The sequence below is a fragment of the Podarcis erhardii genome (genome assembly GCF_964252035.2).
Source record: "Podarcis erhardii genome assembly, chromosome: 2".
NCBI lineage: Eukaryota > Metazoa > Chordata > Lepidosauria > Squamata > Lacertidae > Podarcis > Podarcis erhardii.
In genome coordinates this window covers 27,547,483-27,570,631 of record NC_138498.1, presented here as the reverse complement: position 1 = coordinate 27,570,631, position 23,149 = coordinate 27,547,483, and the positions used below count along the sequence as shown (strand labels likewise).

The following is a 23,149-nucleotide window of genomic DNA, read 5'->3' as shown; positions in this document are numbered from 1 at the left end:
TCAAGTGTAAAAATAACAATCAAACTTTTTGACAAGTTCTTGATTCAAATGGCTCCTGGGACTTGGGTCATGGGCACCAAAACAATATCTAGTCGCCATTTTTGGGGGGCGTCAGCAACACTTTTTTATTATTTTGATAAGCATGAACTAATGTGCAATTCATGTAAGTGACACATTGTTAATATCACATTTTTAACAGAGATTATTAATACATGTTTCATTTGGTGTTTACATAAAAATATTGTTACCAAACTTCAGTTTTCGAAACACCCTACTCTTTATTGTTAAACTCCTTAACATATTGTCTATCCTAAACATATACTTTGAGGCTTCAAAGCACATACATTTCCATAATCCTTGAGTGCCAGCCAGGCGCAAAATAATAATAATGAAAAAATGGCACTCAGACTTTGGGAGGTGCTTGCAACTGGAGAATATTTAGGCACAAAATGCGCCTGGCGCACTGCTAATTTCGAACCCTGTCTGTCATGTATGCTTTAGCTGAGATTCCTGCATTGCAGGGGATTGGACTAGATGAGTCAACTCTACAATTCTATTATTATTATTATTATTATTATTATATCTTTATTTATACCCTACCTTTCCCCCCATGGGACTCAAGGAGGTTAACAGATAAAAATATGAACTTCAAAAAAGAAAGAAAAGAAATCATTTAAAACAATTAAACATGGACAGAATTAAAACTATTCTATAGATGTATCTTCTATTAAAACTATCATATACATATACGTGTGTGTGTGTGTATGTGCGCGCACGCCAACACACACACAACATACAAATAATTACAATAGAAACACATGCCCTTGGAAAGCAAACAAGCTCTTCCTGTGTAAGCAAGGTGGCAGTCGGCGGGAACTTCGCAGCCCTATTGCGATCCTCGATCGCACAGAACTCACAGAAGCTTGGCCGCCCGCTCCACTTTTTCCAAAGCTAAGAGACGTGCACCGCAGAATCCACGCTGCACCTCCGCGCCGCGTTGCTAGTGGCTGAAGGGGGGGATAGTGGGCGGAGCCACGCCTGTTTGAGAGACACGTGTACAGAGGAACTCGGAAGTGGCTGCCGGAATTGAAGCGCCTGCGATAACTTGCAACTCCTGCGCGGTCCTAGAAGTGGTTCATGTGCAGTGAGTTGATTCTCGTTATGTATATTTTTCTAAATAACGGAGTGGTCTTTAAAGCAGCTTACTGGTAAAACCCAGGAAGTTAAACCAGGAAATCTTTTTTTAGTTAAATACGAATGTCGAACGGATTAAACTGTTATGGATCAGATCCCTTGGTGTGCATATTAGAACAATTCGTGGTTGTGCAAAAAATAAAAATAAAAAATCTAATGAAAAGAGTCTCCCCCTCCCCCTTTTGGGGGTGGGGGTTTTGTATTTTGCAAGGTGGCAAGCAGACTCATTCATTCATTCAGGCGCAGTTCGCACTCTGGGTAGGTTATGTCAGTAGGTCTGTGCTTGCACAACTGAAAGGAGACTGTGCAGAACAGGACTTACAGCTCCAGTGCGGTTGCAAGTTTCGCAAGTCTTCCTCGTAGTTGCTAGTTTTATGAAGTTAATTTGCCCGCTGGATCAGGGAAAGAGGAACTTCATACGTGGGTCCATGGGCGTAGCCAAGAGGGGAGGGCAGGAAGGGGCAGTCCCTCCTCCTCCCCCGAATCAATAAAAATCAATAAAAATACATAGCTAACTGAGGTTGCCCCCCAAAGGCTTGCGCCCCCCTCAACTAAAATCCTGGCTACGCCCATAAAGGTAAAGGTAATGGGTCCCCTGACCATTAGGTCCAGTCGTGACCGACTCTGGGGTTGCGGTGCTCATCTCGCTTTATTGGCCGAGGGAGCCGGTGTATAGCTTCCGGGTCATGTGGCCAGCATGGCTAAGCCGCTTCTGGCAAACCAGAGCAGCACACGGAAACGCCGTTTACCTTCCCGCCAGAGCAGTACCTATTTATCTACTTACACTTTGACGTGCTTTCGAACTGCTAGGTTGGCAGGAGCAGGGACCGAGCAATGGGAGCTCACCCCGTCGTGGGGATTTGAACCGCCGACCTTCTGATCAGTAAGTCCTAGGCTCTGTGGTTTAACCCACAGCGCCACCTGCGTCCCGTGGCTACGCCCAGGCCTGTGCCCAAACTCTGAACACATGTTTTGGATGAGCACTTAGCTGCTCTCTTCCCACCCCACTGTCCCTGGTCTAGTGGTATGATATGTGTGTGTGTGTACATTAGCTACAAACTTGTTGCAGGAACACAAATGGTTGTTGGGTGCTACACCGCTCAGTCTTTTTTATTTTATTTTATCAGGAAGCTTTGTGGCATGTTCCACATCATACTTTGTTCTTAGTAAACTAGGGAGCCGAGTAATTGGGCCAGTCACTCTTAACCTACCTGACAGTGTCATTATGGGGATTAATTGAGGAGCCTAGTGAGCTATCCTTGGAGAAAAAAGGATGAACATGCAATAAAAAAGCTCTTCTGCTGCCCTTCTTAAGAAAGCTGGAGGGACCTGCCAAATGGAGATGTTAATTGTGAATCTGACATCTAGAGATCTCCATGTGATCGCAACTGGACCCGCGCCAGTCACAAGACGTGCCGGGTGCCCGGCTAATTTACAACACTGTATATGTGGTGTGTGTGTGTGTGTGTGTGTGTGTGTATGTTTATCTCCATCCAACCCTTTCCCCATGGGGGAACCCCCATGGGGTTGTTAAAGTGCATTTGAGTGAGAGACTCTGGTTCACCTCCATGAATCTGAATTACATTCTGCAAGGCCTGATGCTCAGCAACTGCACTGGATGGAGCGGAACGCTTTGCCAACAAATCACTCTTTGCGTGTGGGATGAGGGCCTCCCCTGTGTGAAAAAGGCTGTGTCTCGCTTTAGGCATGAGAAGGTTCGAGCAATCCTGAATTTGAGTTCTGCCGACTGAAGGGACTTTCTCAGCAAAAAATAAATAAATACTGTACCTGGATACACTGGGGGGGGGGGGGGATACCAGCGAAATGGCCAAAGTCGGCCTCATTCTGAGGCAGCAAAGGCAAGGGACTCGCATCAGGACACATGCTGATGATGACACAGATGGACTCCAGCCATGGGCCTGGTACAAGTCATTTCTCTCCCATTGACTTTAATGCAGTGTTGGCCAAACTTGGCCCTCCAACTGTTTTTGGACTACAATTCTCATCATCCCTAGCTAACAGGACCAGTGGTCAGGGATGATGGGAATTGTAGTCCCAAAAATAGCTGGAGGGCCACGTTTGGCCACCACTGCTTTAATGGGAGGGGGGATTTAAAAGAGCCACATCCCCCCCGAGTCAACACCCACCCCAGGTGTGTCAATATTACAAAGCATGCCACCTCCAGTATATAAACTCCACACAGGGAGGCCATAAGTAGAGTGCAAGGGTGTGAAGCTGTATCTTTTCGCCCCTATTCCAGTTCCTTTTCCAGAGTTTTCATTTTTGTGGCATTTGATCAGAAATATTGCAGAGTCAGCATAAGGCGCAGTTTACCATTCCCTTGAGTTTCTGTGGATTATGTACAAGATATGCTGAGTACCTCTGGTTTTGGTTGTTCATAATTAATAGCTGTGTTGGATATGTATAAATTTGTCCACCTCTGGGGACAGACTCTGTAAATGGAAGAATATCACATCGGCGTAGATGCTTTGTTCATTCTGAAAGAAATTAAGGCTTCATACGTGCTTGAAAGCAATGGGACTTGTTTTTGAGCAGGACTGCACTAGAAATGATTTGTTCTGTAATCTTCATTAAGTTCACAATAATCCTTTCAAGATGGTCAGTACAATCCTAAGGAATTTTGCTTCGTTGTTGTTGTGTGCAGGGTTGCAAACATATTGCAGTTTTACAAGGGGGAACTGATGCTTGGAAGAAAGCTTTGCCTGAGTTCTGCCCCAAACTGGTTGTGGCACTTGAAATTGCACCTCCCTTATTCAGATCCACTGGAAAATACCTTTAGAATGCAATGCAAATCTGATTAAGAAAATTATATCATCTATCTGTCCATCTATCCATCCATCCATCTGTCTCTGGTAATAAGAGCAATAGGTGTGTGTGGAACCTCTGAAAACCTGATTGGAAAGAATTTTTTTTGAATGGTGAAGCTTCAATGTCGAAAGTATCCTGCCTTTATGTTGGCTTTACATCTGTCCTAGGTCATCAAATCCAGGAGCACTCAGTATGTTACTGGGTTACAGTCCAGTGTCACAGGCATTGCTAGGAACGTTCTTCACCTGGGGATTGACAGCTGCTGGCTCAGCACTTGTGTTTATCTTCTCCAGCGGGCAGGTGAGTCTTGTACTTCAGTTCGTTTCTCAGGGTGCAGCTTTCTGCTTGCCAGATGGAAGAATGTCCTCTCTGCTCCCCCTGCACGCTGTTCTGGGGGATCTTCTGACCCCACATCCAAACCAGTGGGCGAGCAGGAGGAAGGCTAATTTAATTGAATTTTGCTCAATGTGAACATTAATTGGATGGTGCAGTCCAATTAACACTGTTACTGTATGTTCCTGACTTAAACCTTTCCGCTATTTCTGCCGTTGTTCTTTTTTTGTTTGAATATACAGGTGTATTTAGAGCATTAGGCCTGGGGCCTGGGCTAATAACCTGTTGAGTTATGGACCTGGCTGAGTAAACACACAAGTTGCTGTTAGTTTAAGTTTCTCACTTGTCAGGTGGAAATATGGCAAGCTGCCTCACAGGGATGTTGCAAGTTGGGTGGAAGTTTGTGTCCGTTAGCCAAAGTTCTTTGCTGAACTGTGGCTAGGTCTCCAACTCTGTATTTCGTCTTGCTCTTACACAACAAGCTGCCATACCTTGCCTCTTGTAGTGATCTAAGTCCTTTTGTTTTAATTTGCAGAGACGGATCCTGGATGGCAGCCTGGGTTTTGCTGCAGGGGTAAGTGTAGCACACCCTTGTTTCTTTTAATTTGCTCTGTATGCTGTCCTGATCTTGTCGCTTTGGCTACCGCCGGTGCTTCGTTTGCCTGCCTTTTTGCATTAGTGTTTCTTGCATAACTGCTTGAGGGCTAATTATATCTGTGTGAGATATCAGAAGAATTTGGGCAGCATTTATCATGCCCTGTCTTGAGTTGGTACTTCTGAGGGGAGAGCAGGTGTAATGTTGTCTCTGATGCCAGGTAATGCATTTATCCTGTACTGAATTTTATTTCAAAGTTAAGGGGGTTATAGCCAACAAAGTTAGTGCTGTAGCTTCCGCCTGTGTGATGGGACTTCCTCTGTGTCTTGCCTTTCCCATCCCCATCACCCTCATATCTGGTCCAGGGGTTCCCCCCAGTCCTCTGGAGCAGATTTCAGGGGGTGAATTGGGAGGGGAGAGGGAGTTAAGGTCTCGTGGCACAGGTGGAAGTCCTTGCCCCAATAGGCCTCTGTGAGTGGTTTGGGAGCTGCACAGTCAGTGAAAAAACAATGTTGTTCAGGGTTATAAAGACTGCAGAGAGAATAATTGGGTGCACTCTTCCTACCTTGGATCAAATCTATGCTTCCAGATACCATAAGAAAGCTGCAGAGATAGTACAGGATAGTGCACACCCCGGAAATGATCTCTCTCAGCTTCTGCCTTCTGGAAGAAGGTACAGGGTTATAAAGACTAGGACTAGCTGCCTGAGAAACAGTTTCTATTCAAATGCAATTTTGGTTTTAAACGCAGCATAAGGTAGTCTCTATGGGAGTATGTAATTATGTGATTATGGGGTATCAGAGTTTTTAGGGGGCTAACCAGGCTGGGATAGCTGGGATAGCAGGCTTGTTGATTTCTGAATGTCTGATGTAGATTTTCGTTGTTCTGTATGAGACAATGACAATAAAGATTATCGTGTCGTATCGTATCGTATCATCGTATCGTATCACATCGTAACAATGACTTCATTGGGTACAACTCAAGGGAGACTGCTTTAGCTGCAGTTGTGGTTTTTATTTGGGTCTCTTGGGTCCCCCCTCTCCTTGTAGAAACATTCGTGAGGGGAAATTGAATTTTCAGTTTGTAAAAAAACAAGGTGGATGTGGTGTCAGAGCCACCACTTAACGTTTCATGGCTATGGATGTAAAATTTATGGAAATGTTGAAACCTGATTTAAAAAATGACAAAAACCAAATACATGCGTTCCATTTTCACCCTGAAAAATAAACAAATAAAGAGTTTTGGAGACATAACAAGGAGGCAAACATAAACATTTTCTATTACTCTGAGAACATACAATCTCTTACATATAACTTAGTTGGAATGTAAAATTGTTCGTTATGCCATAATTTTTTCCAGATGATAATTGCAAATATAGCCAGCTCTGGAGATGGAGCTGCAAGCTGCTGCATCTAAAATTTTGTTAAGTGGAAAATCTAGGAACAAAATAATTACTTTGAAAAGACAGCACAGTAAAAAATAAAATAAAATCACAGATCCAGTGCTTGCCAGCAATGCAGAAAGTTTTATCCAACTCACAGATCCTCAGGAACTTCATAAGATGACAACAAAACCACCAACAAATTATATATATAGATTTAATTTTTTTATTCAAAATTATAACAAGACATATTATCCAAAAACATATCATCCTTGTTCCCACCCCCATTTTTCCTCTCTCCCCCCACAGAACCCACCCACCCCCACCCCACCCCACCCTCTAAGAATGCTGTTTTCTGCATGTTACAAAAACCACCAACAAATTATATAATTCATCTGTAGACACAGCTGACCTATGATTGGCTGGTGATTTTGAGGGGACCCCTTGTCAAAATCTAGAAGATCCAAAAGGGGCCATATCTTGGTGTCTTGTTTTTGTACCGTGGAAAAGCACTAGAACTGTGATGGTTATGGTTCAGTCAATGGAGATGGATGTGATCTGATGATGGTTGTTGCAGGGGACAACCCGTACAATAGCAATTTCAAGTTTTACTGGATGTATACTCATCTTCTTTCTTGAGCTCTCCCTTTTTATTATCTCTCTTGCATGCACCCCACCATTGCTGTCATTGCATCTCCACCCACCTACCCCCAGTTATTCCATTTTTCACTATCACCGCCACTACCCCAGGGTCTCAGAGGGTTCCCCTTTCCTTCCTACCCTCTTGGTTGGTTGTTTTGGTTTCTGTTCATTGGTCTCTCTGAGCCTTGAGAAGCCCACAGAGCTGAATCGCTTCCTTTTTCTTACCTGTGTATGCTTTTCAGGCTTAGAGCTTCTGGGTACCACTGCCAAGAAGTCTTTGTATCTAGTCAACATTCACACATATCTCAGATAGCTGGGGCATCCAAAGTAGAGCACTTCCTGCAAATGTTAATCCAGAGAAAGTGTGTTTGTGTGTGTGGGGTGTGTGTGTGTAGAACAACCTTCCACAGCCTTACTGGCTTGAGCAGATGGGGATGGTAGTTCAAAACATGTGAAAGTCACCAGGTTGGGCAAAGCTGGGCTAGGAGGACCTATTTGAAGGATCTCCTCCTCCAATGTGGTCCATATGGTTTCCAGGATTGGCCATCCTCATTGTATGCAGTTCCATTGCTATTGCTAGCCTTGTTTTTGCCTTTGTGTTCCTTGATGAGACAGCAGATGCTCTTCAGTCCCATCATTCTTCCACCCTGAATCTGAGGTGACATCTCAGGATGCCTCCCAGAAAGGAGCAGCAGCAAGAAATCTGTGCAGGAGGTCTCTGCTGAGCCCGATTTCCTGGCAGAATTGTGGTTTGTTGTTGGCCTCTTTATCATTTTCCTTGTAACAGATGCTGCCTCAGGGCATCTTCTCAAGCTCCCATTCAAGTCCTGGCACGCTGTTAATGGACAAGCAAGTCTTTGTCAGGTAGCAGAGAGTCCATATGAATATCAACTATGGAGCAACTTGGTGTGTGTAAATTGCTCAAGCTACACCCATTTAATCCTGAGCACAGTGTCTCTTGTTTTTCTGTGTGGGCCTGTGAAGGAATCCAAGCTTGTATCTGTTGCACTGAAAAAATGAAGCTTTTTTAAAAAATAAAAAAATTAAAGCAAGATTGATTTCCATTAAGGGACAATTAAGTAATGGTAGGAAGGTTTGTCGAATGGATGAGGGAGAAGATTTTGCAAGGTAGTATTTCTTTCAAATCTGGATGACGATGCACTCAGTCATTGCTTTATTAGAACTTGTTGTTTAATGGAAGCCACTGTTGTTCTGTTTCCCCTGAGGAAACAACTTTGAACTGAGATACTCCCAATTTACAGGCTGTTGTGAGCATACCACAGAGTGACAAATGTATGCAGTCTTAAGCTTAGGGAAGTGTAGGGTAAAAATGTAATAGACAGCTTTTAGCATCCATAGCTTTCTCTCCGCCCCCCCCTTTAAATTATTTTTTTTAAAAATTATCTAACAATATTTGCCTGGTGAATTGATCAAGCATATATGTCAAGGAAATAGAAGAAGTAGTTTGGATTTTATATCCTGCTTTATCACTACCCTAAGGAGTCTCAAAGCGGCTAGGAATCTCCTTTCCCTTCCTCCCCCACAACAAACACTCTGTGAGGTGAGTGAGGCTGAGAGACTTCAGAGAAGTGTGACTGGCCCAAGGACACCCTTGTGGAGGAGCGGAGACTCGAACCCGGTTCACTGGATTACGAGACTACCGCTCTTAACCACTACACCTATCTGACTTTTAGAAGCCATCTGAGGAAAGTTTTTAATGTTTGATGATCTATTGTGCTTTTAATTCTGTCGGGAACCGCCCAGAGTGGCTGGGGAAACCCAGCCAGATAGGCAGGTTATCAACAACAAATTATATAAGTTCTTGTTGTATGGCCCACTCTTAGTCTCAAGTCAAGTCCAGGATGCTTTTTAGATGGTATATATCTTGCCACAAGTTTGTGGTGGGTTGCTGGGCGTTCCTTTCCTCCTTTGTTTCGCAAAGGTCTCTGAAACAAATATCGCTTTTCCCATTCCAGAATAGAAAACAATGATGTTTGCTGGTTTTTGACAAGCAGCCAGTGTGACAGCCCCTTTTAAGAACACTTTTCATGTTTTAATTTTGTTTTGGCAGCTTGTGGGTAACACTGAAGCTGGTGACACTGATTCCGTTGTGTGACAATCAGCCAATCGAAAAGGCGCTGAGAATTTAATTCTAAATTAGGAATTCACTCCTGTGTGCTTTGTTCTCTGGCTTCATGGTGGCATGTTTCTGGTCCTAGCATCACTGCATATAGGATTTCTCTGAGAGATTATCAGGTCAGATTCCCACCTTCCTAGTCTACCTGCGTGGAGAAATTGAGGAATTAACAGATGGCTATATTATTATGAAAGGGTGTCCCCTCACCTGCCAGCTCTGTCTACTACCAGTGTTTCTATGCAATGGCATGCACTAATAATAATAATAATAATTAATAATTATTTATTTATACCCCGCCCATCTGGCTGGGTTTCCTCAGCCACTCTGGGCGGCTTCCAGCAGAATATTAAAATACAATAATTCATTCAGTATTAAAAGCTTCCCTAAACAGGGTTGCCTTCAGATGTCTTTTAAAAGTCTGATAGTTGTTTATTTCTTTGACATCTGATGGGAGGGCGTTCCACAGGGTGGGCGCCACTACTGAGAAGGCCCTGTAACTTCGCTTCTCACAGTGAGGGAACCGCCAGAAGGCCCTCGGAAATGTTCCTTTTCATAGTGAAGTCCTCACCTTTGCAAATGAGCAGATCCAGGCCTTGTTCACATATCACAGCAAACCACAGTTTACCGTGAAATTCACTCTTGGCTGCTTTGATCTTCCCTGCTATCATGTGGGAGAAACAAACCATGGATCTTTGTCTTTGCAGCCCCTCTGAACAGAGGATGGTGGTTTGTTTTGTTCTAAGCAAACCATAATCTGTAACCAAAGATTCTTCTTGGTTTACAGTGGTACCTCAGGTTAAGAACTTAATTCATTCTGGAGGTCCGTTCTTAACCTGAAACTGTTCTTAACCTGAGGTACCACTTTAGCTAATGGGGCCTCCTGCTGCCGCTGCGCCGCTGCCACACGATTTCTGTTCTCATCCTGAAGCAAAGTTCTTAACCCGAGGTACTATTTCTGGGTTAGCGGAGTCAGTAACCTGAAGTGTCTGTAACCTGAGGTACCACTGTATTGATTATGATTTGTTTGGATGAAACAAGCCACAATTTCTGCTGTGACAAAACGCTTAAGTCAGAAATTCACGATTTGCTTCTCCCACATAATAGCAGGAAAGGGCAATGGGCTCGTTCGTGGTATACAGGGACATGCAAATTCTGCCACGGACTGGATACTTGGTGTGCCTTTAAAATAGAAAAGGAAAAAAAAAGAAAGTTGATATGTCCTGGCGTTAGCTTTACTTTCTCCTTCCTTCCCCTCCTCAAGGTGTTCTCTTATTTCCCATCTCACTCCCAGCTTGGGACTTCTGCTTGAAAGATAGCCCTGGAAGTTCCTTGGAGCAGACAGTTATCAGCCTGTGGGAATCCACACCAGATCGAGGGATTGTGTTGAAACTTTGCTTAGGCATCTTTGGCATGCAGTTAGCAGTTCATCAATTCTCTGTGAACTGTTTTGGGTATTATTCTATATCTGTAAAGGTGATACATTTTTGTTTCCCAATTCCAGTGCTCCCCCCCCCCCGGGGTACGCATACACTTAAACATTCTGTGACTCTTTGTACTGTATTTATTTTTCCTGATTTGAACTATAAAATGGTGCTTTTCTTGAGTCTAATTGAGAGTGCCCATAAACATTTTTTTAATAGAAAAAAAACGCTGCCTAAATCACAGCAGAAAAATGATATGATTCCCCCACCCCCAATCTCTCTAGGCATGTTTTAAGCCAATAATAAATAATTTTGTGTATGTGTGTGTGTGTGTTTAAAGTGGCAGTTCAGAATACTGCAGAATGCTTTGATATATTTTGCATCAGAGCATTGCATCACTTTAAAAGCAGCTTCATGTCTCGTGTGCTCTGCTTTGCATGTGGTTACCACCTCCACCCCCCCATGAGAGCTCCCCAACAGGACCACCTTGATCCAGTTTTGATAAAAAGAGTTTGTTCTTAGTGCCCAGTTGCCACGTATAGGAAGTAACCTCTTGTATATTCCACATGCAGGAACTGGGTACATGTTTGCACACAGGGTTGGACAGCATAAAACAGTGACGTGTCTTGCACTCCCTTTCTTCTCTCCGCAGTTAAATAGGCCTGCCCTTCCAAGAATGGATCATTTTAGACTGCTGTAATTGCTCATTGAAATCTGGTGTAGAGAGTTTATGTAAGAAAAGAGTCTTTCAAAAATTGGCACCCAACCAATCTAGATGAAACTTTGATTTGGTATCAGCTGAATCTCCACAACATTTTTCATTCATTTTAAGATTTTGTAAGTTCCATGTGGAGTAGCAGGAAGGCTATTCAGGAGTTTGCTCTGCAAACAACATTACAAATATAATGCCGCTTGCAACAGAAGAACGTATTAAAGGGCAAGGAACCATTGTTCACAACTTCCTTTTGCACAAAATAATCTAAATCAGGCATAGGCAAACTCTGACCCTCCAGATGTTTGGGACCACAATTCCCATCATTCCTGACCACTGGTCCTGTTAGGTAGGGATGATGGGAATTGTAGTCCCAAACATCTGGAGGGCTGGAGTTTGCCTATGCTCGATCTAAATTAAAGTTCAGGTCCCAGAAGCAATGGAGAACCAGAACTCAATAGTCAGTCTTGTGGCTCCAGATCTAGCCATATTGTCTTCTGATAGGCTCTCTCTTTATCCTTTGGCTACCCAGCAAGAGATTTCATTTCTGTTGGAAAGAGAGAGCCTTGCCTCCTTATTTTCTAGCTAGCTTGTGCAATGTTTTCTTAGCACAGAAGCACTCTCCAGCAAACTTGTCTTTTCAGTCTTTGCTATTGTGGTAACATTTAGAATCTTTTGATAGGAGCACCATCTTCTCTTATCATTTTCACAAATTCCTCATGGCTGTTTTCAACTCCAGTGCTGAAATGTCAAGTCACTGAAATGATCAGTCATGCTGACCAATCCGTATTGGATTATCTGCAATTTTTAGGGGGGGGGGGGAGAGAAGCATGTCTGCTAAATCATAGCTCAAAAGCTGAACCCTTTATGCCAGCGCAGCAATTTCTGCCTATAAATTAGCCCCTTTATTGCCTTGGAAGAAAAGAATTTTGCCTCAGAGTATAGACTCTCTTTTTTTTTACAGGACGCGGGTGGCACTGTGGGTTAAACCACAGAGCCTCTTGGGGTTGCCGATCAGAAGGTCGGCGGTTCGAATCCCGGCGACGGGGTGAGCTCCCATTGCTCGGTCCCTGCTCCTGCCAACCTAGCAGTTCGAAAGCACGTCAAAGTGCAAGTAGATAAATAGGTACTTCTCTGGCGGGAAGGTAAATGGTGTTTCCATGCACTGCTCTGGTTCGCCAGAGGCGGTTTAGTCATGCTGGCCACATGACCTGGAAGCTGTACGCCGGCTCCCTCTGCCAATAAAGCGAGATGAGCGCTGCAACCCCAGAGTCGTTCGCGACTGGACCTAATGGTCAGGGACCCCTTTACCTTTACCTTTATAGACCCTTTACCTGATAAGCTGAAAGAAGCTTTTGTAACTGTTCGGTTCTGTATAATACTACAACCAAATGGGATATGTATACAAACCTCACTTGAAGCAACCCTCTAGCTCTCTTCTGATTATTCTTTGGTTCTATGTCAACATGTGAGGGTGACTGCAGGGTTGAGTGTTCTAGCACTACATCTCCATCATTCCCACAGGTTGGAGAGAGAATGTCTGACATGGAGAGGCCCCACATGGCTTGCAACAGGAGGCTCCTTGGAGCTTGTGGAGCGCAGCCAGAATGGCAATATGGGGTGGTGGTGAAGCTAGCAGACGTGTCTCCACAGCCCCCTTTGTGTATTTCCTTAACATGAACAATAACACTTGAAGAGGGCTAGTCTTTGTGACTTCAGTGCCATTGACCTTCTGCTGGTTAAAACAGTTATGCTAGCCTGGAAAATAAGATACGTGCCAGACGGTGCGAAAGGTATTTGTGATCCTTATTACCATTGTACAGCATGGAGCGTTCTTCACGATTCATTTATTTGTTTTTGGCGAGAGTCTTTTGGCAGAGTTCAAGATGGCAGATGATGCCTTGAGCTGGAACGTTCAACAGGCATTGCGACCAAGAATCTAATGAGATTACAGAAGAGACGTAGATCTTTTGCTGCTTCCATCTTTTCTCAGTAGCATCTGGAATTGTGCCACACACAATGCAGTGCCTTTCACGCGGTCTGTTCCCCTGCCTTGGATTGTTGGCTGTTGGGTTTAGGAAATGCAGAGTACGACACTGTCACATCAGCTGAATGGCAAACTCATGAACTCCACTGTAAGGCCGCAGAATGAAGAACATGCAGCCTCATTCTGGCTGTTTTTGACCAGGGGTCAGCAAACTTTTTCAGCAGGGGGCCGGTCCGCTATCCCTCAGACCTTGGGGGGGGGGGGGCGGGCCGGACTATATTTTGGAAAAAATAATAATGAACAAATTCCTATGCCCCACAAATAACCCAGAGATGCATTTAAAATAAAAGCACACATTCTACTCATGTAAAAACACGCTGATTCCCAGACCGTCTGCGGGCCGGATTGAGAAGGCGATTGGGCCCGATCCGCCCCCCCAGGCCTACCCACGACTTAGATATTCAAAAGGGACACTTGAGAGTCCTTTTTGTGCTTTGCAGAGCTGAGATAACTTTCTTGAGAGTAAGCCTGTTCTTTGAGATATGCCTTAATGAGCGGCAACTCCTTTTAAAAAACAAAACAAAAACCCAAGGAAGGTCCCCTCCCCTTGGTTTCTCTTTTTCTTCTGAAAATGCACTCTTTTAATTTGAAGCATTTGCTGCCAACACTCTCTCCCTGCGTTCCTCAGTGCCTTAGGAGTTTTGCTATGTATTGGAATAAAAAACTCATCTCATTTTAGTTGGTGGATGAAATGAAAGGTGACACAGGAAATGGCTTTTGGTCTGGAGAGGATATGCATGCCATTGGTGGGGTATGTAGGGTTTTAATTGAAGCAGGTATAAGAACATGGGAGCCAGAGACATTGCTAATGTATTTATAACATTGGGGCTCTTAGATGCAACTTTGCATAAATGTTGCATAAGCTGATTTATATGCATCGATGCAAGCTTAGAATTTAAATGTCACACAGAATGCAACCCATCTAATTTCCCATCCAGTGTGCCCCACGTAAATTAATTTGCACCCTACCTCAGTTCCTCTTCAATACATTTAATCCCCAGTTAATTTTCCAACAGATCCTGCTCCAAATCAATTCATTCCTCCCTCAAATCCTTTCTAGACAGATACCCCAAATGAATCTTATTTCCTCCGGTTAGTATCTTACCATGCAGCCCAGATCATGCACCCACTTTCAGTTTCTCCCCAGATTCATTACCATTCAGAAACGCTTGGGGCACTTAGAAAAATAATTCATGCCAGTGCCGTGTGGGCCCATCGCTGGGAATGCCACTGCTGGGGCACTCTTAGATCTGCCCTAGTTTATGGAGAAGCAGCATGAGGCTATTGCTAGGGGCATTCCAGCCTCCAAGTTACTAAGCGGCAACAGTAGGAGGTTGTGGTGGCTTCCTATCCAGTTTATAGGCTTCCTGGAAGCATTTGTTTTGTGTGTGCATGTGTGTAATCATCATCTGGTTGGTCACTGTCAGAAGCAAGATGCAGGACTCCAGCCAATCCAAATTGAGATGGCAGTGGGCGGGGATCTCAAAAAAATACCATATTTTTCCGTCTATAAGATGCCCCCATGTATAAGATGCCCCCTATTTTTGCGGCAACAACCAATCGCCAGTCCACCCTTGGCACTATCCGTGTATAAGACGCCCCCTAATTTTCGACATTATTTTTTAGGGATAAAACCTAGTCTTATACACGGAAAAATACAGTACTTTCTAAACTTCAGAACCTTTTCCCAGAAGTGACTAAGAAAGCATCAGTGTCAGTCTGAACAGGCTGTAAAAACGTCCTTGCTTTGCCAGAGCTTTAAGCGAGGATTAAAATTTTAAACGGCTGCTTCATCTTATATTTGATTTCATTTTGGTTTCGTAATTATTTTAGTGTGTGGGAGAGAGAGATAAAGAAGGAAGCGATTTGAGATTTTCTGGGGAAATAAATGTTTTCATAAATGAGCCAGCAGAGAGAAGAGTACAAGAAGTAGCGATAGATCTGATGGAAATCGGCAGCGTCCAGGTTTCTCATTTAGCCAACACAAGCCTAGCTGAAAGCATTTGGGTGGGATAGGCACACACAACAGGGAGGTGAAGGCAGGAGACACAATGGTTTGGATCCAGAAAATGATGGGGTTCCTTCAGCTAACACAACAGTTCTCCCTCCCTAGCTTCTGTCATTCATCAGTAGCCAACTGAACAGCCCCCTAATAGTAAGGCAGCCCTCCAGAGCAGGACTCCGGTGGTACAAATGGCAGGTGCTGGAAGGCAAAACCAATCCCCCAACCAATGTATATGGAAGCAATTTGTGTGTGTGCACAAGGACTTTTCTGGGTCCTTGCCGCTGACTGCAATTTGGAGACCAAATCAGGCATGCCTATTTTTTGCTGAAATCAATGGCTCTTCTTCCCACTAATGGTAATGGAGGTTAGGCACCCTTGACTTGCACATCCTAGGTAAGTTGGATCATTCTTTTTTTAATAAAAAAGGTAAAATAGATCGCAGCATTTTTTCAGCACTGCAGGATTCCCTTTCATGCAGAAGAAGTGAAATGCAGAATGAGAAGATGCAGTGAACTGAAGGAACTGAAATTAATTAAATTCAACCCACCTCCTCATTCTTTCTGGGACTCGAAAACTTTTTTCTTTAAACAGTTCATTTCACCAACAGAGATTGCCTCCAGTGAACGATGTTGCTTGCCTGCAATTTTGGGCTAGATGCAAATAACTTGTTTGGCATGTTCTTAACAGCTCTGATGGAAGCTGATGCTGTGTGAATTCAGAAATATAGATATGAAATTGAAAGGTTGAAACCCTGTAGCTAACTCCTAAAATTTGAGAGGGTGGGCAGATGCACTCAGACTTTATTCAAGAGATTCATAAGGGTTTCTGGAATATAACTGTTTCAGTGCAGAGGTGTCACTCCCTTCTAATTATGATTACAATCTACTTATGATGGCGGTTTTGAAGACGCCGTTTCCTTGCACTCCTGTGGGAAAGACAATTGTAATTAAACCAAGAACGTTGTGCTCCGTTTCTTTCCATCAGGGCTGACTGACTGACTCAGAGACAAGGAATTTGAAGAATAATCTGGCATTGTTGCTTTTGGATGAGAGCACTGCCAAATGTCATCCTTCCTAGCTCTAGTTAGAGAACTCTGTGTCCTAGAGAGAGAGAGGAGGGCGCTTTCTTGTGTATCAATATGCTGTTCAAAGGTTCCTTTTCTTTTTTATGAGAAATAATCAGATGAGAAAGATGAGTTGCTACACCTCTGCCAAAAAGAGAGAGGAAAAAATTCCTTCTGAACAAACAGCAGCACCGTAAATAAATGGTGGGTTTTGTGGGGTCGGGGGCCTATCAGTCCAGTTCCTGAGCAGTAGCAAAACAGAGCTGAATCAGAGCTGTGTACCATTCAGTTGGGCTGCTGCTACTTGGACTGCATTGTTGTCAAAGCAGAACAGGACTCTCTGTTCAGAATACCAAAGCTTTTCTCCTAAGGTCAGCCACTGTGTTTCCTTGTACCAGCAGTCTTGCATGCAACTGGAAACCTGCAGAACCAGGAGTAGGGAACCTTTTCGCAGCCTGAGGGCTGCATTCATCAAGGGGGCATTCTGGAGGCTGCGTACCAATGATATAAAAGTGGGAGGAGCAATGGATGTGGCTCTTTACCTTAGAATCATAGAATTGCAGGAATGGAAGGGACCTCGATGGTCAACTAGTCCAGCCCCCCGCAATGCAGGACAATTTTGCCCAACCTGGGGCTTGAACCCATGGCCTTGAGATTAAGAGTCCCATGCTCTACAGACTGAGGTATCCCTTGGTATCATAGGCTGCATTCCATCCACACAAAACCACTGGTTTTGCTAGCTAGGGATGATGGGAGTTGTAGTTCCAAAAAACAACTGGAGAACCAAGTTTGAGAAACAATGATACAGAGAAATAGGACTGCAATGAGACCTTACTGAATTTCAGAAACCACTGTTTACTGCATTTATCACCTATCTGTTTGTATTTGTCGGATGTTGTAGGAAAAAACTGCTTCTTTTCCCTTATGGGGTACTCAAGAGCCTGTTAAGATTCCTGCTCTGTGATTGCAGTCATGGGATTGTTGTCTATCACATGATGGTGTATGTTTTCATTCCACAGAGTGGGAAGTGACGGAGACAGGATATTTGTATTACTGTGTTCCATGAAGTGGGACTATTGTCCTTTGTCCTTTCTCTTTGCTGTCTGATGAGAAAGAGGAAGGAGCTAAGTCAGAATGCTCCATGTGTGTTTATATGTAAATAAAGTAGATTAGCCAAAATGCTGAGCTACTGAGTTCTGTCACGCGAACTGCGAAGGCTCTGCGGATGCCTAAGTGTGCCGATGTCTGTTGGCATTGGTCGCTGTGATGTTTAGGCAGAAGAAAGCTTTTGAAGCTACTGAACGATCGACCAGGAGGCAAAGAATATGCCAGTCGGACATGTGTCTCTACCAGGCTCCTACTCAAGACTAGGACAGGCTCCTGACAGAGCCCATACAGAGTCCTTTTGAAGGTTCTCTATTGATAGGAGAAAATAACAGAGGCCAACCAGAGACTATTGAGAAGCAAAGCAGCTAGTAAGCCTGATCTTTATTAACTGTTGTAACAGGGTGCTCACAACCGCACGCAGGAGGCAGGAGGCCTTATATAGACATTTGAAATTGCCCACCCTGGAGCACAAGACCCCCCCCCCCATGCATCATACATACATCACAGAAGGGGTGGTCTACAACAGAATCCTGGCTGGCAGGAAACCTGTTGATGGGTTTACTTGGCTGTTAATGGGTTTACCTGGACAGCCTGGCTATTCTTTTGTGATGATAAATACTTAATTCTTGAGTCTTGAGCCCAGGTCACAGGCTCACCCTATTCATATCTTAAATGTGCCCTTAAGGCAGGATTTGTGAGCAAAGAGACAATGGGGAGGTTTTCCCCATTTCCTCCCTCCCTGCAGAGAAACATTTTTGGTCAATTTGGGAGAGACAAAATGGTTTCAGGACTTTTCCCTGTACTGTTTCAGACATGTGGTTTATATATTTATGTATGTGTTTGCTTGGTACATTTATTTTATATCTTAGACCTGATAATTCTCATAACAGACACTTCGTAAAGCGAGTTCTCCAGGCACTGTACAAAATCACTTAAGAACCAAGGGACATATACAGCGCCCTTGTTCCGTTTGCACAAGGATTTACACTTGCACAACGAAACTCCTCTCCCCACCCTTTCCAGATCTATTTCATAGGGTTGGGAAACCCCTGAGCAGACTGAGTGGGTGGAGAGGAGAGGGGAAGAAGTTCAGTTGTGCAAGGGTATATATCCTTGCACGAGTGGAATTGAGAGACTTGGCATAACTTTCAACGCAAGCCATAGTAATAATGAAATCCTCAAATGCGTGGCACAGGAGTGTCACCAAACGTAATTGTTATATAATGAAGACAAAAGAAAGTTCACCTGTGATTAATTACAGTTGCGTAGCCTTCCTGGGGAGGGGGCGTATGTCTGCATTGTGAGCGCGCAAATGATAAAATCGTTACAGTTGTTCTAATTTGTGGAAGGCAGTCTGTGACAGTGTACTAGTCGATCTTTCTCCTGCAGCTGTGTTGCTCCTTGGCAGTTGCGTAATTGCTTTCGCTGATGAAGTCAAGGAAAGGATGTGTGTGCAGACTTCAAAATGCTGAAATCTGAGGAAAATGCTGAGGAAAGCTCAGCATTTATTATTGGGCTGTGTCTTAGGGGGCCTTATTTGATGAGGTCCCTCCCCATCCGGCACCAAATACAGTGGTACCTCGGGTTAAGAACTTAATTTGTTCTGGAGGTCCGTTCTTAACCTGAAACTGTTCTTAACCTGAGGTACCACTTCAGCTAATGGGGCCTCCTGCTGCCTCCGCACTGTCACTGTGCAATTTCTTTTCTCATCCTGAGGTAAAGTTCTTAACCTGAGGTACTATTTCTGGGTTAGCGGAGTCTGTAACCTGAAGCGTCTGTAACCTGAAGCGTCTGTAACCCGAGGTACAACTGTATTGTAGTAATCCAGTGGTTTTACAGGGCGTGAACTATAAGTCTCTAAATTTCCGAGTGGAAGGATTATTAGGCTTCTGTGTGGGAGGATCTGAAAAACTTTCCCTCAGGTAGCAATTTGGTTGCTACCTGTTAAATACGGGATAGAAAGCTGATGGCTTTCTAAAGCCCGCAGCACCCCTTCCCATTGTCCCTACTTACATTGTACAGTGGCACCTCAGGTTACATACACTTCAGGTTACAGACGCTTCAGGTTACAGACTCCGCTAACCCAGAAATAGTACCTTGGGTTAAGAACTTTGCTTCACGATGAGAACAGAAATTGTGTTGCGGTGGCGCGGCGGCAGCAGCCAGAGGCCCCATTAGCTAAAGTGGTGCTTCAGGTTAAGAACAGTTTCAGGTTAAGAATGGACCTCCGGAACGAATTAAGTACTTAACCTGAGGTACCACTGTAGAGTTGAAAGGTACCACTAGGGTCTTGTAGTCCAACCCCCTGCAATGCGGGTGCTTTTGGTGCCGTCGAAGCCACATTGATGATCAGAAACAGAAATGAAGAAGAAGAAAAACCCCTCTCAGATTCTGGAGCAGCTTTCTGTTCCCTTCCTTCTTGCATGGTAGAAAAAGTCCACTGAACTAGTGGCCTTCGCCATGTTCAGTCCTTTAGCCTCAACCTGCAACATGGCACTTAAATTTACTCAAGTTTTTCTTTCCGTGTTTTGGGTCCCCCCCATTCTCTCCCCCCCCCCCCGCTTCCTTTCATATTCCATCTTCTTCACTAGCAGACTTAAAAAATACCTCAGAGAAAGAGTTGCTGGGTGCTGCTGGTGCAGCCCTGTTGTGCACCAAAGCTCCCTAGTTCCAAGACCAGTCGGCTGGACAAAGGGCCAAATAAAGAACATGTATTAGTATGGTGATAACGTGCTGCTGGCCTCACAGTATGGGAGTTTAAGTGGGGAAGGTGCTTTGCAGCTGTTTAAGGAGAAATTGGAGCACTTTCAAACTAGCGTCTGTGGGGAGGAAAGGCCATAAACAAGTGATTATTTACTCTTTTTTTAAAAAAACAAAAACAAAACAGTCTTTAAAGAGAGCACAGTGGCTACTTCCCTTTGACAGTGCAGTCCATTTTTAAGAAGCAGCGGTCTTAAAATTGCCTATTTGCTTAGTCTCTAGCCTCCCGTTTGGAAGGGTTATTTTGACATCATTACTTCTCAGTGGAATAAGCATGCTGTATTTTGTATGTGCTTATTGCTGCTTTGACTATGCTTTGGCGGAGTCAAGATTTGTCTTTTCGTTGTTCTTAAATTGCTCTTGACAGAAACATGTAAAGGATGAAACATGTAAAGGATGAAAAATGTTATTCAGCATCATATTTCAAATCCATGCTGAAATTCTTTGAGAAAAAAGTTTGTATGCTTAGACCTCAGGAAAGTCTAGCATGGTGGCTACTGAGAACAGGAATACTGCTATTTTGCTCCTCTGTATGTGTTCAGGTTTGTATTATACTTGCATTATGTGCAAACGATACACTTAAAGGAGTTCCTTTTGTGGCAGTGGCCTAAAGGGCCACAATAAATGTGATAATGTGTACCCATGTAAATCCTTGGGTGTGTTTCTAATAGAGAAGTTATGGTAATGATGTAGATGATTGCTGAAAACTGAAATGCTTTGTTTGAATTTTTATAAATACAACTGCCTGGACCACCGGGTGGGGTTTCAGTTTTGCGGAACAATCCAACGGTACCCTATTGCTTTGCAATAAACAACTCTGGACTCCTAACTCCTCACGTTTCTGAGTTTTATTGTCGTAAACTCAGGAGATAAGCTATTTTCTGGCTTACAACACTTGGAAGGGTGGACAGAAATGTATCATCTTCAGCTTCTTCCCACCTACATTTCTCACCAAATTTCAGCATATGGAGCTGGTTCATGCATAACACTAAGTGCAAACACAGAGGCCTAAGTGTTCCCAGAGAGATTATCACAGCTGCTACACTCCTCTCTCAGTCCTCTGGCTGCTGTAAGCTGAGTCATAGTTTGACTTAATGTGTTGTCTGAACCTGATCTTGTGGTTTATGTCCCCCAGACAAACCACGAGCTGAAAACTAGGAAAGGAACGTGGTTGCAGCTCATGATTTGTCTGTAGTGAAACATTTCACAACCTGTTATGAAGCTCCCCAAATCTCCTGGATAGTTCTGTTGTTCCAAGGCATGTTAGCCACATAATAGGACAGGAATTGCTTCTCAATATCGTTGGACGTTTTACCTTGGTTTTTTGTGTTTTTTTAAAGTGGGAGTTATATTAAAAAGAAAAAAAATCAATTCAGCTCCTATATTCATGGTTTACAGTCCAGGCATCTGGATTTGGAAAAAAATAAAATAAATATAAGGGAGATTTTACCCTGTGGAGTTACTGGATTCGGGTGTCTCAAATTATTGAACAAAGGACAGGTAGAAATTTGATTATCTTGGTTCATTGCCATAGAAATGCAACATAGTACCCGTGAATCTTATTGTAGCAGTGAAATAAGTATTGATCGGAGGCCTTAAATCTGCATCTCCACTTGTGGTGCTGGAGCCTTTATTGGAAATGCCATGTTGTATCCAACGCTGCCATAATTCTCGCACACCAGAATGACCGAAGAGGGCTACATTATTGCATCCTTAATTTGCATTAACTCTTCTGTCGTTTTAGGTTATGCTGGCTGCTTCTTACTGGTCTCTCCTTGCACCTGCCATTGAACTGGCGGAGGACTCTGGAAAGTTTGGGGCCTTTGCCTTCTTCCCCGTAGCTGTTGGTTTCACTCTGGGCGCTGCGTTTGTGTACTTTGCTGACCTCATTCTCCCTTGGCTGGTGAGTAGCCCTTCCAACAGTCTCTATAATTTGGTGGCAGCCAGGAAAGTCAATCTTAGGTTCATCTTACATGTCCTGGAAACTGGTCTTGTTTTATTATATTGTTGGGTTTATTAAGTAAGGATCCATAGACCATTTGCATCTTTTCTTTCTTTTTTTTTTTATTCTTTTTATTGAGTGACTTTCATCATAACACAAACATCACCAAAACAGAAAAACGAAAAAACATTTAAAGGAAAAACAAAAAGAAAAAAAGAAAACACATAGTGCGACTACTCACTATCCCAGTAACAAGTGAGTTTAAAAAGAAAACAAACACAAAGAAAAAAGGCAAAAAGGCCTAGAAAAATACAGAAAAGAAACTTAGAATATATAACAATTGACACATATCGCCTGACCTCCTTCCCTGCTGATTTCGGGTTTCCAGTTTTACTAGATTCCTTTTTACCGCTGGTGTTGGTATTTATCTTGTACACCGGAAGTTTTAAACCATACCTGCTATAGTTGGTAAGTTTCTAAAATTACCTTCAATATATACCATAAATTTGTTCCAATCATCATTTAACTTTGCATTTTTTTGATTTCTAATTCTTTGCGTCATTTTTGCCAATTCGATGAAGTCATATAATTTGGTTTGCCATTTGCATCTTTTCAAGTGTGGTCGCGCCCCAGTCCTCATAAATTTAAGATAAATGGGGCACCGTGGCAGGACTTTGCTGCTGCTACTCTTAGTCTAGTTAGTATATGTGTTGCTAGTAACATACTGGTTTTAAAAAGAGATTGGGGGCGGGAGGGATGTGGTCTTCCAGATATTGTCTGTCTCCAGCCCCCATCAGCTCCAGGCCAGCATGTTCAGTGGCCAGAAATGTTGTATTGCAGCCACATCTGGAAGGACACTGATTCCCCATCCCTTGTTTAAAAGTTTCTGTGCTCTGTGGAATATAGACGGAAACAAATAAATACCTTTGCAACCTGGGACTCATGGAGATTTGGGGAATTGCTGCTATAGCAAATCCCTGC

The 23,149-nt window shown here is 43.5% G+C and overlaps 1 protein-coding gene across 3 annotated transcripts in view; it reads left to right on the top strand.

The window, feature by feature from the left end:
* The first annotated feature begins 1,036 nt into the window (after window positions 1-1,036).
* The window catches only part of SLC39A11 (solute carrier family 39 member 11), a 258,114-nt gene continuing 236,001 nt past the window's right edge, over window positions 1,037-23,149 (top strand). Inside the window, exons 1-4 of one of the 3 annotated variants that reach the window (XM_081849900.1) lie at window positions 1,037-1,144; window positions 4,191-4,323; window positions 4,892-4,930; window positions 21,971-22,129. In XM_081849900.1, the coding sequence (XP_081706026.1) occupies window positions 4,216-4,323; window positions 4,892-4,930; window positions 21,971-22,129 (306 nt within the window). In that variant the 5' untranslated portion in view covers window positions 1,037-1,144; window positions 4,191-4,215. The remainder of the gene's footprint in view (window positions 1,145-4,190; window positions 4,324-4,891; window positions 4,931-21,970; window positions 22,130-23,149) is intronic. The other 2 variants (XM_081849902.1, XM_081849901.1) reach the window with 2 other exon arrangements.